The sequence below is a fragment of the Panonychus citri genome, unplaced genomic scaffold, assembly GCF_014898815.1.
Source record: "Panonychus citri isolate SS breed McGregor unplaced genomic scaffold, ASM1489881v1 Contig00101, whole genome shotgun sequence".
NCBI lineage: Eukaryota > Metazoa > Arthropoda > Arachnida > Trombidiformes > Tetranychidae > Panonychus > Panonychus citri.
In genome coordinates, this window is record NW_026515506.1 from 670041 (window position 1) to 685217 (window position 15177).

At 29.9% G+C, this 15177-nt stretch overlaps 3 protein-coding genes across 9 annotated transcripts; 1 reads left to right on the forward strand and 2 right to left on the reverse strand.

Annotated features, from left to right (window-relative positions):
* Positions 1-297: 297 nt before the first annotated feature.
* Positions 298-2234, forward strand: LOC128388727 (uncharacterized protein DDB_G0292186-like). The gene has a single exon (XM_053348180.1). The coding sequence runs from the start codon at positions 399-401 to the stop codon at positions 2130-2132; it is 1734 nt and encodes a 577-aa protein (XP_053204155.1). The 5' UTR covers positions 298-398; the 3' UTR covers positions 2133-2234.
* On the reverse strand, positions 2229-8108 carry LOC128388729 (probable cyclin-dependent serine/threonine-protein kinase DDB_G0292550). 6 transcript variants are annotated; one of them, XM_053348188.1, is made up of 6 exons: positions 7937-8108; positions 7738-7791; positions 7044-7369; positions 6805-6889; positions 5230-6586; positions 2229-3973 (listed from the first exon to the last, which is right to left on the reverse strand). In XM_053348188.1, the coding sequence occupies exons 5-6, from the start codon at positions 5423-5425 to the stop codon at positions 3099-3101; spliced, it is 1071 nt and encodes a 356-aa protein (XP_053204163.1). In that variant the 5' UTR covers positions 5426-6586; positions 6805-6889; positions 7044-7369; positions 7738-7791; positions 7937-8108; the 3' UTR covers positions 2229-3098. The 6 variants fall into 6 exon arrangements, with proteins under 6 accessions (XP_053204163.1, XP_053204157.1, XP_053204161.1 ...); XM_053348182.1 differs by having other exon boundaries at positions 5269-6586; positions 7937-8104; XM_053348186.1 differs by lacking the exon at positions 7937-8108 and having other exon boundaries at positions 5269-5364; positions 6533-6586; positions 7738-7898.
* A 728-nt stretch (positions 8109-8836) lies between these two features.
* On the reverse strand, positions 8837-13891 carry LOC128388731 (uncharacterized). Of its 2 annotated transcripts, none has more exons than XM_053348189.1 (5): positions 13733-13885; positions 13287-13575; positions 12437-12598; positions 10113-10210; positions 8837-9536 (listed from the first exon to the last, which is right to left on the reverse strand). In XM_053348189.1, exons 2-5 carry the CDS (start codon positions 13536-13538, stop codon positions 9134-9136), a joined length of 915 nt encoding a protein of 304 aa, XP_053204164.1. In that variant the 5' UTR covers positions 13539-13575; positions 13733-13885; the 3' UTR covers positions 8837-9133. The 2 variants fall into 2 exon arrangements, with proteins under 2 accessions (XP_053204164.1, XP_053204165.1); XM_053348190.1 differs by having other exon boundaries at positions 9188-9564; positions 13287-13585; positions 13733-13891.
* Positions 13892-15177: the final 1286 nt, after the last annotated feature.

Genomic DNA, 15177 nt, shown 5'->3' on the forward strand with positions numbered 1-15177 from the left:
TAAGTAAACTGGACTAATTTGTTGTGACATTTGTCAAAATGAATCAGTTAATTGTGATTGTTTTTTTCTTCCTCTAGTCAATTGCAATTTCTTAATGGGAAGAGTTAAAAACTTAATGTAACAATTAAGCAAAATTTGATTGACTTTGCAAGTTGTTATCAACATTACAATAAGTTAATTGCAATGGTGATGTTAAATTGTTTGGAACAGCAATTATCCTTTTAACAAACCACTTGATTAACTTTTTTTTATAGTTAATTAGTGAAATCAATGTGCCAGCAATTGATTGTTGATAAGAAATTAATTTTCTCTACACTCACAGTCCCAATAATAATTGATTTGATTGCGTTGTTTTGATTGTTTCTCATGTATAAATGAAAAAGTGATTAATCAAAATTATGATTTCTCCATTGAAAAGTGTCCACTTTCATCCAGTTGGTAAACTTATTTCAATTCTAATTGTGATAATACCTCTGATTAATTGTAACAGTACAGCAATTGACCCTCCCAACGATTCTTATAATAATAAAAATCTAACTGAAAATGGGACAACTGAAAAGCCGAAACTTAATTATTCAAGTCAACTAAATAATTCCTCAAAAGTGCTTAATAGCAATGGAAAACAGGAGCGAAACTTAGATGTTGATGATTCAAATGAAGAGAAACCTAATGTAACTGACTATCAAATGCCCGATACATTGAGGTCATTTTTAAACGCGCTACCAAGTTATAGTATTCTCATTAATCCGGTTGTCCAGTTCCACAATGAAACTGATTTTAACGTCACAATGGTTACTAAGATTATCCATTCATTTAACAATTCACCGCCAGTTATTTATCCTGTTGATTCTATGAACATGAATGAAAACGAAGTACGTAAAATGTTGGCTGGTCTCAGTTTATCTTCCGATGTTAATGACCTGAAAAAAGCTCGAGGAAGTCAGAATGTAACAACGGACAGTCCACCGCCTTGTGTAGTAAACAAAACAAATATCGAAAATAACAACGAAACGAATGTCTTTTCAAATAGTGATACAAGAGCTTTGATTGCAAATTTTAACAATCAAACCTCGAAAAGTTTCAATGTCTCCGATTTGTCAATCAACGCGACCAATGACACTAAAACTACACCGATTGTATCTGAGCCAACTGCATCTACTTTTAAAACGAATGTTACAAATTCAATAAGTACAACTACGAGCCTTCCTCTTGTCACTCGAGCTGTTCCACCTTCAACCTCAACCTCAACATCCAGTCCAGTTTCTGAAGCACCAACAACCAGCAAACCTGATCCGAAATTGAATTCACTTGTTGATGAATTATCGGATAAAGTGAACTTTAAATTGCGACCTGTTCCAGAGACAGTTTGGACTCCTGAAGGACTTAAACCAAACAATCAAAGCTCAAGAAACAACGATATTGAGATAAATAATGAAAGGAGAACAGAAAATAATCAAATCAAACCCGAAACAATTAAACCGATCAATCCATTAGTACTTAAACAAATTGAAAAATTATTGCATCATAACAGCAATCAACGTCAACCCCAACCCCAACCCCAGCCCCAACCCCAACCACAACCCCAACCACAACCCCAACCCCAACCACAACCTCAACCACAACCTCAACTTCAGCCTATTCAGCCTATTCAGCCTATTCAACCAATGATATTAGATAATATTTATAAACACCCACTTCCTCCTCAATCAAATGGACAATATAATTACAACAGATTTAACAACAATCAGAATACTGGAAACATAATTAACACTCGAGGACAAAATGTAAAAATCCCCAGCCCTCCACCTCCAGTAAATGTCCGTAATAATGTTGCAGGTCAATATCAACCTCCGATTGTTGGACATTACCAACCACGTCCAAATAATGATCCAAGTGTACCTTATGCCATTGAAGAGATTGTCCATTCACAAAGTCCAAGAATTAACCAACGGGACTCTAAAGAAATGGAACCAGAACTTTTCGTTAAAATAATTCGTCATTATTTCACCAATACCTTAACTCCAAGTGTAACTAAACGAACCTTCATCAGGCAAGCGCCTAAAATGTTACCATTAACTGTTAACGCGTGGAGATCACAATTATTCAGACCATTTAACCACCGAAATAATTAAGAAAATCTAATTCGATTCCATTCTCAAAAAAGTGATAATTGTAACCACAAGATGGCACCACTTTTGTTGATCGTTTTTTGAATAAACAATTAAAACTTTTTATTTTTTTGCTTATGTTTAATTTTAATTTAATAAACAATTTGATTTACATAATGACGAGACTTTGATTTTCACTTGATTGTTACTGTTTTTGCTTTGATTCAATTAGACACATTTGGATACAATTCATTAAATTTTTATCTAATCAAAAGTTTGGGGAAAAACTGTTTTGATTGTCATTTAAATTGTATTATTTACAATTACACAAGTAAAAATTTGGTTAGCTAATTGTTTGACTAATCAATTGGAACCAGTTTCATCTTTTAAATGTAGATGAAAATTACGTTAATTGTGATTGATCGTCGTTCCTTGAATTTAACATTGGAAAAAATTATCGAGAATTGTACAAAAATGACAATATGATTACGATTCTCAATTGTTGCGGTGATGATGATGATGATGATCCAGATTTGATTGTGATTAATTAATGATCCATACAAAACAAAAACGAAAGTATAACAACCGGTTCTATGGTTAATTAAAAACTGGAATAGAAATTATTAGAAAATAAATGTATGAATAGTTGGTTACATTTATCACTCAGGTAGGTTGACTTTTTGATGAATTTTTAGTTAACTAAATTGTCATAAATTGGCACAATTTTGTTTTCCAATAATTTGTATAAAAAAATGTTGATTAGTTAATTACGTATCAAGACAATTGGAAATTGTGCTTTTCCTCATAGTCAATCATTACAATCGTTATAATTATTATCATGATGAAGTACTGAACCTTGATTATACCATTTAAATTTATAATCCAAATTAGATATTAATTCACAAAGTAAATCAAATCAAAAAATAAATATGTAGATGATTTAAATTTCACTTAATTGTTGATGGTTTGTTAAATCACTCGGATTTCTTTTCATGCAGCAATACGATTTTCTAGTTTCCTTTGTTTTGATACTTCGGTTACGATAACTTTTTTACTCGTTGTTTTGGTAATTGTTGATCTATTGTTTCCTTCAATTGTTGTCGATGATGAAGTAAATGATTCATCAAGAACGGGAATTGTTTTACTAATCACTTCAATGTGATCATCGTTTTGCTCCATTGGTAAAGTTAATTTAGAATCACGGATTGACTGTTGATTAGATGGTGAATAGTATTTATGGGTATTCGAGAAAGGTAAATTGTTGATCTCTGGAGTGACCAAAATGACCCCACCGTTGGTTATTTTTTCCTTGTAATTATTGTTATTGTTGTTATTATTATCATCTTCTTTGGTCTCCTTATTTTTAGTGTTTCTATTTATCGTGTCATCATGTATCGTTTTAACTTTACCGTTAGCGGTTACGGTGGTACTATTGTTGTTTTCATGATTAACTGTGTTACCATTAGCAACAGTTTTTGGCAAATTAGCGGATAAGTTTTCGACAGCGGCAGCACTAATGTGAGCTTGAAGGTTATTTTTAACAGAATTCTGATTCTGATCGACCATTAATTGACTAATCCATGATCCCTCTTCTTTAACCATCTCACTAACAGATAGTCGACTTTCTCGATAAAATTCTGAATTAGTTGTGGTTGTCTCGTAACTAATTCCGGATCCAACAGATGAACTACGACTTAGAGCTCCTTCAATTGTAGCAATACCATCAACGGAATCCAAACGATTGGAAGGTAATGATTTTAATTGTTTCGACTTTTTGGTAGTTATAGCTGATTCTCGAACAGGTACAAGTCCCTTAATTGGTCCAAATCGTCTTGGTACTTTAACTTTACCTTTGGCAACTTTTTCTAGAAAAAAAGAGAAAAAAAATACAAGTTAATTGAAATTGGCTCGAAATACAAAAACCAACAAGCGACAGGAAAATGGAAGCTAAGACAACAATTGATTAATTGCTCAGACGATTGAAACGTAGCGAATGTACAATAGCAGCTTAATTAAGTTCTCTTCATAACAATTAAGCATTTTTCTTCCGTCTATCTAAACTCATCTACATCATAAGTTAACACATCGTTTGTGGCCTCAAGTGTTAAGATAATAATAAGAATTGTTTGATTTTCTATTGGGATGAACAGTTGGGGTTCGTGGGTTTGTCACCTTGTCATTTGAAAATCGTAATTTGAACAATACGATTTCAAGGTTGATTAACAGCAACATTAACCTTGTTCATCTCTTGAAGCTTTTTATCATCATCAGTTTCGTCATCATTTCTTATTATTAATCTTCGTATTCTTGTGATTTTTCATGTGGAATAAAATCCAAAACAAAGAATAATAATAAAATCACTAACAATTGTATTCATCAGTTGAATGATGAAAAGAATTAAGTTAATCGTTTGAACGGTAAAATAGAGGGAAGGTAACATTTTCATGGCTTATTGACATCAAGAGGAAAAAAATTAAGGTAATTGTTGTTAACTTTGAGTGAGAATAAAGTTGATTATGATGATGGGGAGAGAAAGGGAGACGATATCTTATGCAATTGATTGTATTGAAAAATATAAATCAAATGTAATCGGTTGTTAAAACAATAACAGCAAGAGATGAACGAAATGCATTGATGAAAATTGAAGGATGTCTACACATATGAATGATTATTATTCATGCAAACATCAAACCATAATCATCAACAATAATATACAAATCTTCGGATCTACAATAGGAAACGTTGACTGTAATGTACACGGAACACATGAGGCCATTTAAACACAGAGGGTGGGGTAGATTGTTAGAGAGATAAAGAGGAAATAAAATAAATAAATAAATAGACGAGAGAGTTCAAGGGGAATGAGAAATACGAAGAGGAAGAAGCACTAGCAACACAATGAACGCTTCATTCAGCACATACACACAAGCTAAGTTATTGTTACATCATGATAAATGTTATACATTTTATCATTCACTTGGTAGAGAGCAAGAGAGAAATAGAGTAATTCAGTTGAGCTGATTGGATTTGATTTGTTTTAGTTTTTGGGTCTGTGTGAATATGTATCTTGTCTGTGATTGTACTTGTATCTCTCATCAAAATGTTGTTGTCTGTTTGCGACCAAAGATTGTGAAGATTGATGATTTCTTTTCCAACTTACTCTCCATTTCCCATGGCTTGTAGGAGACTTTTTTGTTCGATTTTCTCATATCCGTTAGAATAGTGATCAATCGTTTGGTGTAAAAAATGATGAACCCTAATAAGAGAAGAGCAAAAAATGAGAATAACCATGTCTCTAAAGCATAATAGGAAAACATGGCTTTTGTTGTTGTGGTGGTGGTGAGAGAGGGAGAAAAAAAGACAACACCAGGAAGAAACAGATGATTGTTGATGATTTGATGATGATTATGATGGGAAGGTAGACAAAGGTTGACTTATAATGATGAAACTTTTGAATAGTAAAAAAAATATCGTTTCAAATGATAACCAGCGAAATGTGATGCTGATTCTTGTTGTGTCGATTGTTTCGGTCACATAGAAAATGTGAGAGAAAGAAAAAGTTGATTAAACAAAACAATTTTGTTCTCTTTTGTGTTAATTTACTATCTCATACAAACTTGTATCAGAAAAAGAGAGTGAGAAAGAAAAATTCAGAATGAAAGTTCAAAGATATGCAAAAGTTTCCACAACAAACTGTAGTTTTTTTTCCAGAAATGAACACATGAGGTTGATTATTGTTGCTGTTAATCACATTTTTCTTTCTGCCTCTGATTGTTATTAATTGAGGATGGTTTAATTATGACTAAGGTGATGGTGATGGCACGATAAATGAAGATTGTTCAAGTTTTTCCTTGTCTTTGTTTTAAATCAATCCCACTAATGATGATTATCACAAAATTGAGTAAAAAACAAAATGTGAAAAAAATATTATAAGTTAGTTAATTGGAACCGAGCAGTTGATTGTTGATTAATTTAAACTTCTCATGAGAAAATAGTTGCACAAACTTGACAAAATGATGAAGATGAAATTAAAGATGAATTCTGGAAAAACGCAATGTCAATTATAAAGAGTCGTTAAGTATCACCTCGTTAACCTCGATCTTTATTAAATTAGTTGAACCTCCTCATGTGATAATAGTCAATGTTTTTCTTTTCCCTCTTTGATTCCTTTTCAACGGTCTTGCCTTTTGTGAATTTACTTCTTGTTCCGTTGTCAACATTCATTGAGTAAAAAATTTATCCATGATAAATGATGGAAAACATGGTAAAACATGAACACTTTGTTGTAGAATCACACAAGGTCCATCAGTGGTACAGAAAAACTAGACTTGCAAGAATAACGTGTAACCAATTGAATAGAAATTCAGTATTGAGGGAGAGGGAGAGAGAGAGGAAAAAAACTAGTAATCAATTAAATTAACCACCTTTGGAATATTATTCACATCAATTGATAGTGAGAAAGAGACGAGACTTTAAACCTGTGAAAACAAAGAGAGAGAAAGAGAGAGAAGGGAGAAGGAAATTAGAGAAAGGTATTAATAGTAACATCAAAGCTGATTGATTGTAAACATACAATAGAAAACTTGAGAAACAAGAGAAAAGAGAGAGAAAAAAATCAACTAAATGAACTTTCAGTTGAGGAATAAAATTAATTATGGAGCAAAAATTGAAACTTGGTAATCCAATATCAACCTACCTTTTTTTATTCACTGATTCCAATCTACCCCTTTTGTTACAATAGATTTAACATGAATACTTTATAACCTTCACTCACATAAATTCTGTAGAAATGAGAAGAGAAATGAAAATGAAATGATGAATTGAAATGAGAGAGTGAGAGAGAGAAAACGATGAAGATGAGAGTGGGTAAAGTTTCGCGGTACCATGAATACAGGGAGGAGCAAAACAATGATGGAAACATGAAAAACAACTAACCAATCAGGTTTACCATTTCCAATCCGTTTCAACTAACCATGAATCCTTAAATCACTTGAAATGTTGATCAATAGTTAACTTGATTGTTTTGTGATGATTATCACAAAATAATAAAAATATAACTGGTTAACAATGAGAAATATATTGAAGAGAAAGATGAAATAGTGAGAGAGGGAAAAATGTATAACTTAATCACTTAAGAATCACTTGAGAGGGAAACTAAAAGAAAGAGAGAGAGAGAAATTCAATTAGGCAAAATGGCGATAAGTTGATATCCGTTAGAAAGAGTTGACCGATTAACATTTTCTCCAATTTTCCCGCACACACTATAAGATGGAAAAAGAAAAGAAGAAAAAAATTAATCAAAAGGTCAAGATAATAGACAAAGATTAATTGTTACAAATTCTAAATAAAAGAAAACAAAGAAAATAATCAAAATGGTTCATCGGTTGATAAGAGAAAAGGAAAAGACAGAAGAATAGACAGAGAAGAAAAGAGAATAAAAAGTAAATTCTACAAAGAGAATAGAATTTACTTTTTTCTCTTTTCTCTTTGGTAACATTTTAACAATCGATAATTAGATAAATTGTTGATCAAATTACCTAATTACTTTTTCCATGATTGAAAACAAGAGAGAGAGAGAAATTAATTGATCAACAATTAACTTCCAAAAGAATTAAAATTATTCTCTTACCTGTTGAATTCCTTTCCAAAGAGAATCATAATTTTGTTGTTCTTATGATAAAACCTTGATTTTTGTTGATTAAATCAAAACGAAGGTGATGTAATTAATTAACTTGACTGATTATCACAATATAATTAAGATCAAATTAACAAATACAACATAACATAAAAATAACTAATCTTTTCTAAATATAAATATGTAAGGTTACCTGAAGTTTCATCAATGATCATTTCCTACACAAAATATTACAACAAGATAAACAAAAATCCTTCACTTTTCAAGGTAAGAACATAGAAACTTAATTACAATCAAATTAATGAACAGAAATTAAATTAATTAATTAACAGAAAAATAAATCATATTAATCATATGAATAAGATGATCTCATAAACAGCAAATGAAAAAAGATAAAAAGTAAACATAAACAAAGAAACGTAATGTAAACAAAACGATATCGATAAATTTACTCTTTCAATCCGATTAATTGATCTACAATTAACTAATTCATTTTCTTTTCATTTGTACAATTAATTATCTTTTCGATCTTTTCATTTGGTTAATTACTCTTTCTCTCAATAAAAGGTTAGATTGTAATTCAACTGAATTGTTAGAAAACAATTAGTATCATTGTTTTAATTTCGTTGTGAAAAAAAAGACAATTAAGTGATTATGTTAATCGTTACTGATCAATGATAATTAATCACACAAATGAATAACATTTAGATTGACATTTAGGTGATTAATTATCGATAAACTGAATTAGTTGATTTCGATCAATGATAATTTCATAGAAAAACTTGTTCGAAACTAAGTTTTCAAGTTTCTACGATCGAAATGTTCAACTCGAACTTCGAGAAAAAAACTTTGATTTACATTTACACAGAGAAATTGATTTTTTTGTTAATTGTGATGCTTTTAGGAAATAAATTAAATTAACAATTAAAACTGAGAAAGATCAATGATTATCTATAAATAGGATTATAATAATTTGGCAAATTTAAAAGTCTTTTCCAAGGGTCAAGGTTAATTGTTTAGTTTGATTGCCAAGTTGATTAACAGCAAAGTTAACTAAGGTTAAGATTAAATGACATTTGGTTGATTAAAATAATTTGATAACATTGAAACACTTTATTTAAGGACTTATCAACGAAATCACAATTTAAATTTAACAATCATAGTTTTACCATCATCGCCATCATAACCAACGTCATCACAATTACAATTAAAGGTTAAATTTAGGGTTGATTGTTGATTTAAACACATAAACAGCTTTGGACTTAGATAGTGATTAAGATTAAGATTAAAGGATTAAAGGGGAAAAGAAATTAAATCAATTATGGCGGGCAAAAAGTTGATTAGAATCCAATTTGCATTTTTTGTTGTTGTTTTTGTTTCTTAATTGCAATTAATAAGCTGGATGATCAACCAATGCACTCATTAGATGTTTAAATGTCGATGATTGTGCTGGTGATTCGTGACCATCGATACTTGATACATGAAGAGTAGCCCCAACCGGCGAGTTGACCCTTTCCTTGACCGGACCATAAGCCTTAGCCGATTCCTGTTCCTGAATTAATTGCCAGGTTGGTGATTTACGGATATCGGTAATTGGTGTTGATGGACGAAGGTTGTTGTTGGTGTTGTTGGTGTTGTAGGGAGTCGGTGAAACGGAGAGACGGCTCATCATTGGGTCTACTACGTAATGATGATGGTGTTGTTGTTGTTGTGGTTGATAATGTGGCGATTGTGTTGGTGTAGCATTTTGATTGTGGCTGATTGTTGGTGTGTTTATTTTCACATTGGTTTGACTTTAGAAAGGAAAAGTCAATAAATAAACTGTTCAGTTCAATTCAGTTCAGTGATAAATCATCATCATGATTATGATGATTTAAAGGGTGAGAGAAAAAGGAAGGAAGAGAGAAGATCATTTTCAATTGATTCTCAATTATAATAATAATCTAATCATCAACATAAATCAATCAATTGATTGTTTCTCACATGTAATCAATTAATAAATTCTGTATTTATATAAACATACAAACAAACAGAAACAAAGTGTTAATCAGTAGCAATCAAATTAACTCCAAACTTACCTTAATTTATTGTTCAATTTTTTTTCTTCCCTCTGTTGATTATAATTGATTATTTTCTCACCTGATTGTCCTCAAACAACTACGACTTGACAATTAAGATGATTAACTCAATATTTGATTAGATTGTAAATTGAAACAAAAAAGTTTTCTTCGGATTGTATTGGAAAAGTATTGATTCTAACCTGAAATTGGTGATTCTTGATTGTTGATTGTTATTTAATGGTTAAAAGGTGATTAGTGATGAGACAAGGGACAATTTTGTTAGTGATTAGTTAATTGTAATCAACTTACGGAGCCAAGGTTTCAGCAATTGAATCTCTACTGTAAACATTTAATGGTGAATTGTATTGAAGATGAACAACCTTTTCAGCATCAAGATCACCAGCAAACTGTAATTAAGAAAATCGAGATTTAATTGTTAATCATATTCATCAATGATCTCATCGATTATCATGATCATCATGATTAACCAACAATCATCATCAAACTATCTGTCAACGAACCTGAAACAATTTAAGTTTTTACCTTTACAATCAATTTAATCAACAATCTGACACAATTTGTTTTTCCTTTAAAAACATCAAAACAATTTATCATTTATTGACAATTTAAAACTTTAATAATTTAATGATTATAACAATCAACAGTTAATTTACCTCGAAATCATGTTTCTCGCAATTTTATCATCATCCAATTCAAATGATTAAAGTAAATTGTTGCTTGTTAACAACAACAATTGAGAACCATGGTAAGCAAAATTAATCTAATTACGATTCTTATTTGTTTACTTCTTCAACTAATTACCATTAAAAACTAATTATCACAATTAAGAAAAACTAGATCAATGATTTGAGAGGAAAAAAAAGTTTATCAAGTTGATTGTGATTATTAAATCATAACAATTAACAACAATTAATCATAATCATTTGTCCTTCATTGAAAGACGTTAATTTTTTGTTCTGATTGAGAAAAAAAAATTTCATTTCTATTCAATTCCAAGTATTGTAAACACTTAAATGATTAACTAATTATCAATTAATTGTTGAAGTACCTTGAAATGATTAAGAAATAAAATTAGAACATAAATTGTTGATCAATTAATTGTTATAATAATCAGTGTGCTTATATTAATAATGAAAATGTGACAATCTTAAGATAAATCAATTGTTCCCAATTTCAATGATAACAATTTTCTTCATATTAATTATGATAACAATTAGATGACAATTTAACAAGGATAAGTTTAATTTAATCTAATTGTTCCCATCATCTTTCCGGTAGTGATGATTATTTCAATAATTTTCATTGTTATGATTAAGTTTAATTGTTTATCCAAGGTTTTCATATAACAACAACAACAATTTGTAAATTGTTAAAACCAAACCTTAATAACTTGTTAAACATTAAAGTTAATCATTAACAAATCAAATCAAATGATATCACAATTTAATATTGTAATTTTCTTGATAACCTTGATTGTAGTTGCTTTTTATTGATCACAATTAAGATTAAATAATGTAATATAAATATTAACACTGGATGAAGATATTGTAACAAATTAGACAAACAATTGAAAATCAAGAGAAAGTGATTAACTAAATCAACTTCAAGGATAAGAATCTAATTGTTAATGATGATTAGTAGTTGATTGATTTTTTTTTCTAGTTAATTTCTAAGTTGATTTAAATGTCTAATATTCATTTAAGATTCTGGAATTAGTTTATCAAAAGTGCAATCGATAACTTCAATTTTGAGATGATCAAGTTAATTGTTGGTGTATCACCTTGATGAGATTTTTGGATTTCTCTTGGTGTCTAATGTTAATTGTTGAGATGATTAATAAATCAATTGATGTTGCCAAAAATAATGAGGACACAACAATTTAAATAACCTTAACCATTTTTACCCAGTTTTCTGTGGTAAATTTAAATTAGATTTTTGTTTGAAAACCTTGAACTTAAATGTTAATAAAGAAATTAGTTAATTGTTTCGCCTCATTTAAATAATTGCTTTTCTAATTTCAAGAGGAATTAATTTTCTCTGGGTTAATATTTGTTAACTGTTATTTCTGGTTACACCTCAATAGATAATCAATTGGTTTAATCATCACTTTGATTACAATTAAATCGGATCTATGGTTAAGTTAAATGGTGGTGCTGTTTGGTTCACCACTTCATTGATAATTAAATGTTATTGATAATTAATTGTGATCAAATTAACTTATAGTCTTCTTATAGTGATACATTTGTTTCCTATCAGAATTACCTGGTTATCCTGTTATGATTGTTAATTGTTGATATAATTGTAAAACCGATTGTCTGTCAATTTAGTGATGAGAAAAAAAATAAATAAATAGAGATTCAATGATCACTAATTAGCACAATTAACAATTAATTGTGAAGGTAATTGTAACCATAGAGGTGAAAATTGAATGTGGTGTTGTTTTTGTTGTTGCTACTCAAAAGTAAACTTGATAATTTGATGTAATCATTTTTTTTTTACCAATTTCTTGCTATCTGCTTGGTAATTGTGATTAGCTTGTTGTTAAATTGATGATTTACTTTGATTGTTCAGTTTAATTGATGAAGTGCGGAAAAAAATGATTAAACACTTACTCTGTTCATAACCTCTTTTAGCTTGTCAGGCCTCGGAACGGGTGAGGAGACTCGAGGTGGTTGTTGCCAAGTTGGATCTCGAACATGTCGAAGGTAAGATCCAATCGGATAGTCGTGAATTGGCTTTGGTTTGGGTGTGACCACGGGGAAAGTCCGATGAGGCTGAAATGGAAAAGAATAGAAGAAAATTTATAAATAAATAAATCAAAAGAGTTTAAGGTTAAGAGGTTATTGGAATATGTAAATAAAGAAAAACATCTTGGCTTGTGGAGAGAATTTTTTTTTTCTCTTTTGTATCCAATTGATTTTCTTTCTCTCTGGTAAATAGAAAGATTTAGATTCTTACTACTGATTAGAAGTTATTCTATTTTGAATAATAGATCCTTGGATACTTTCAACAACAGAATCAGAATTATAATCAGTAAATTGTTGTCAATTTGCCAAAAAAAGAAAAACAATTTCTTAAGAAAATGGAGAAACTGAAAATCAAGAGTTTCCAAAATTCTAAGTAATTTTCTAACGATTTCTAACCATTCACCTTGACAAATGTTCACCAAGAGGACACTCTCAATGAATTAAAGTTCATATAATCACAATTAGAAGAAAAAATCAACAAAAAACTTAATCACAATTAAAATTTGAATGGAAACAAAAATCACTAATTAAGAAGCGAAAGAAAACACACTACACGTGCTGCCATCTATTGGAAGAGAATTAAACTAAAATCGAACTTAAATTTCGTTGAAATTTTAATGTATCGAAAAGCGGAAAGTAAATGTTGCAATTATGGAATATTATTAGTTGGGAATGTTTTTCTTTTCGATAAATTATAATTTTTCTCGATAATTACCTGATTAACTACAGCCAATCGTTCTCGTTGCTTCTCCTGTTGGTATAAAACTTTCTCTTGTTCACTTTGAGTGGGTCCATTTAGGTGGGTATCGAAGTGTGGAATCACTCCCACCGAGGGAAGAATAGGTCGATATGTCGGGGTAGCGGAAGTGGGAGTGGGAGAGGTTGATGATGAAAATGATGGTGTAGTTAATGAAGATGAAGATGGATGATAAATAGATGAAGATGCGGGAGGCTGCCAAGTTGACATTGAGACGAGTTATAAAGGTGATTAGATTGAGATTAAACTAATATTTCCTTATCCAAATTGATGAAAGAAAAAGAGAAAAATAAAAAATAAAAACAAATTAACGATCAATTAAACCAATAAAAGGACAAGATGATAAAAGGAAATTAAATGATAATAATCAGAGAAGAAGAAGAAGATTAAATATAAAAACCTACCTGAGATTATAAATCGTAACAATTAGAATGATGAACGTTGATGATATGGAAAAAGGAAAAGTCGAAATGCTAATCAACTAATTCGGTTGTTGATCACCTCGGATGTAAATTGTGAGAATGATTAAAGATTTCAAGCTAAATGATTTCAAGGTAATTCAAACTACTTGTTGCTCCTGATCATCATCATGAGCATCCTAAGGATCATGTTCAGTTACCATGCACTAAATTTTCAGATTAGTTCAGGATTTTTGAAGGAACCATCCAAATCTTCATGTTGAACTGAATTTGAATTTGATTTCTAAATTTATCTTGGTACTAATATCATCGTCATCGTAATCATAATCATCTTCAGGGTTGGCATCATCATCATCATCATCATCATCATCTTCATCTTCATCATCTCAATCCTAATCCATAAACTCAATGTTTAAACTAAATTCTTGGTTTTTTTTTCTCGTCTCGATTCAATTCATATAACTTTCTTTGAGTAACTAAAGGGTAACGGTAAATTGTTACAATTAAGATTTACCATTGGCTCCAAACAATTTACCTTGACTTGTGTTGGTATATTTTCAAATGAGTCTCTTCAAGTGTCAACAATTAGTAAATTGTGACTAACGATAAATTTTAATTCTTATAAAAATAAAACTATTCCCTAAACGAAATTGTTTACTTGATTTGATTGTTAATTACTAGCGTTTTCTTGGTTTCCAATGATTAACAACTTTTCAAATGATTAATTGTGACAATTTAATTGAATTGTTGTTCAATTTATCTGCAAATATGTTTAATCAACATTTTCATCAACAATAAATAACAATCTTATTGTTTAATAAGCAAATTGATTGTTAAAATAACTGTTAATCTACTGATTCTCAGGGTAATTCAATCATCTTTGAGCTCTTAATTGTGATTAACACTAAAGTCAACAATTCAACAAGATAACAATTAGTCTTAACAATCAGGTTAATTGATATAAATATTAATCAATGTTGTCTATGTTAAATTGTCATCCGATTGATTGTTTTTGCCAAAAAACTGTCAACTTGAACTCAATTCAAATTCAATTGGAAAACTGGAAACTTAATCACAATTTAAACTTAATTAAAGTGTATTCATAGTTGATAATTAATACAATCGGTCAAAAAGTGAAAATTTTCACTGGACAATTAATATGTAATCGTTATTGTTTGAAAGTTGAAAGTTGTTCAACTGATTGATTATCCAAGACAAGACCTTTATTATTAGTAAATTGTTATAACAATTAACTTTGATTCTTAAAAGTCAATATCATTGCCAAAAGATTAACAATTTGAATGTGAAGAAGACAAGTATTAGGGATGATTGTTTTATCGCAATCAACGGCAACAATTAACATTGAATTTTAAACAAAACGCGAAAATTTTCAACAATTAACAATTAGGTGAAACAATAGAGCCAAAGAT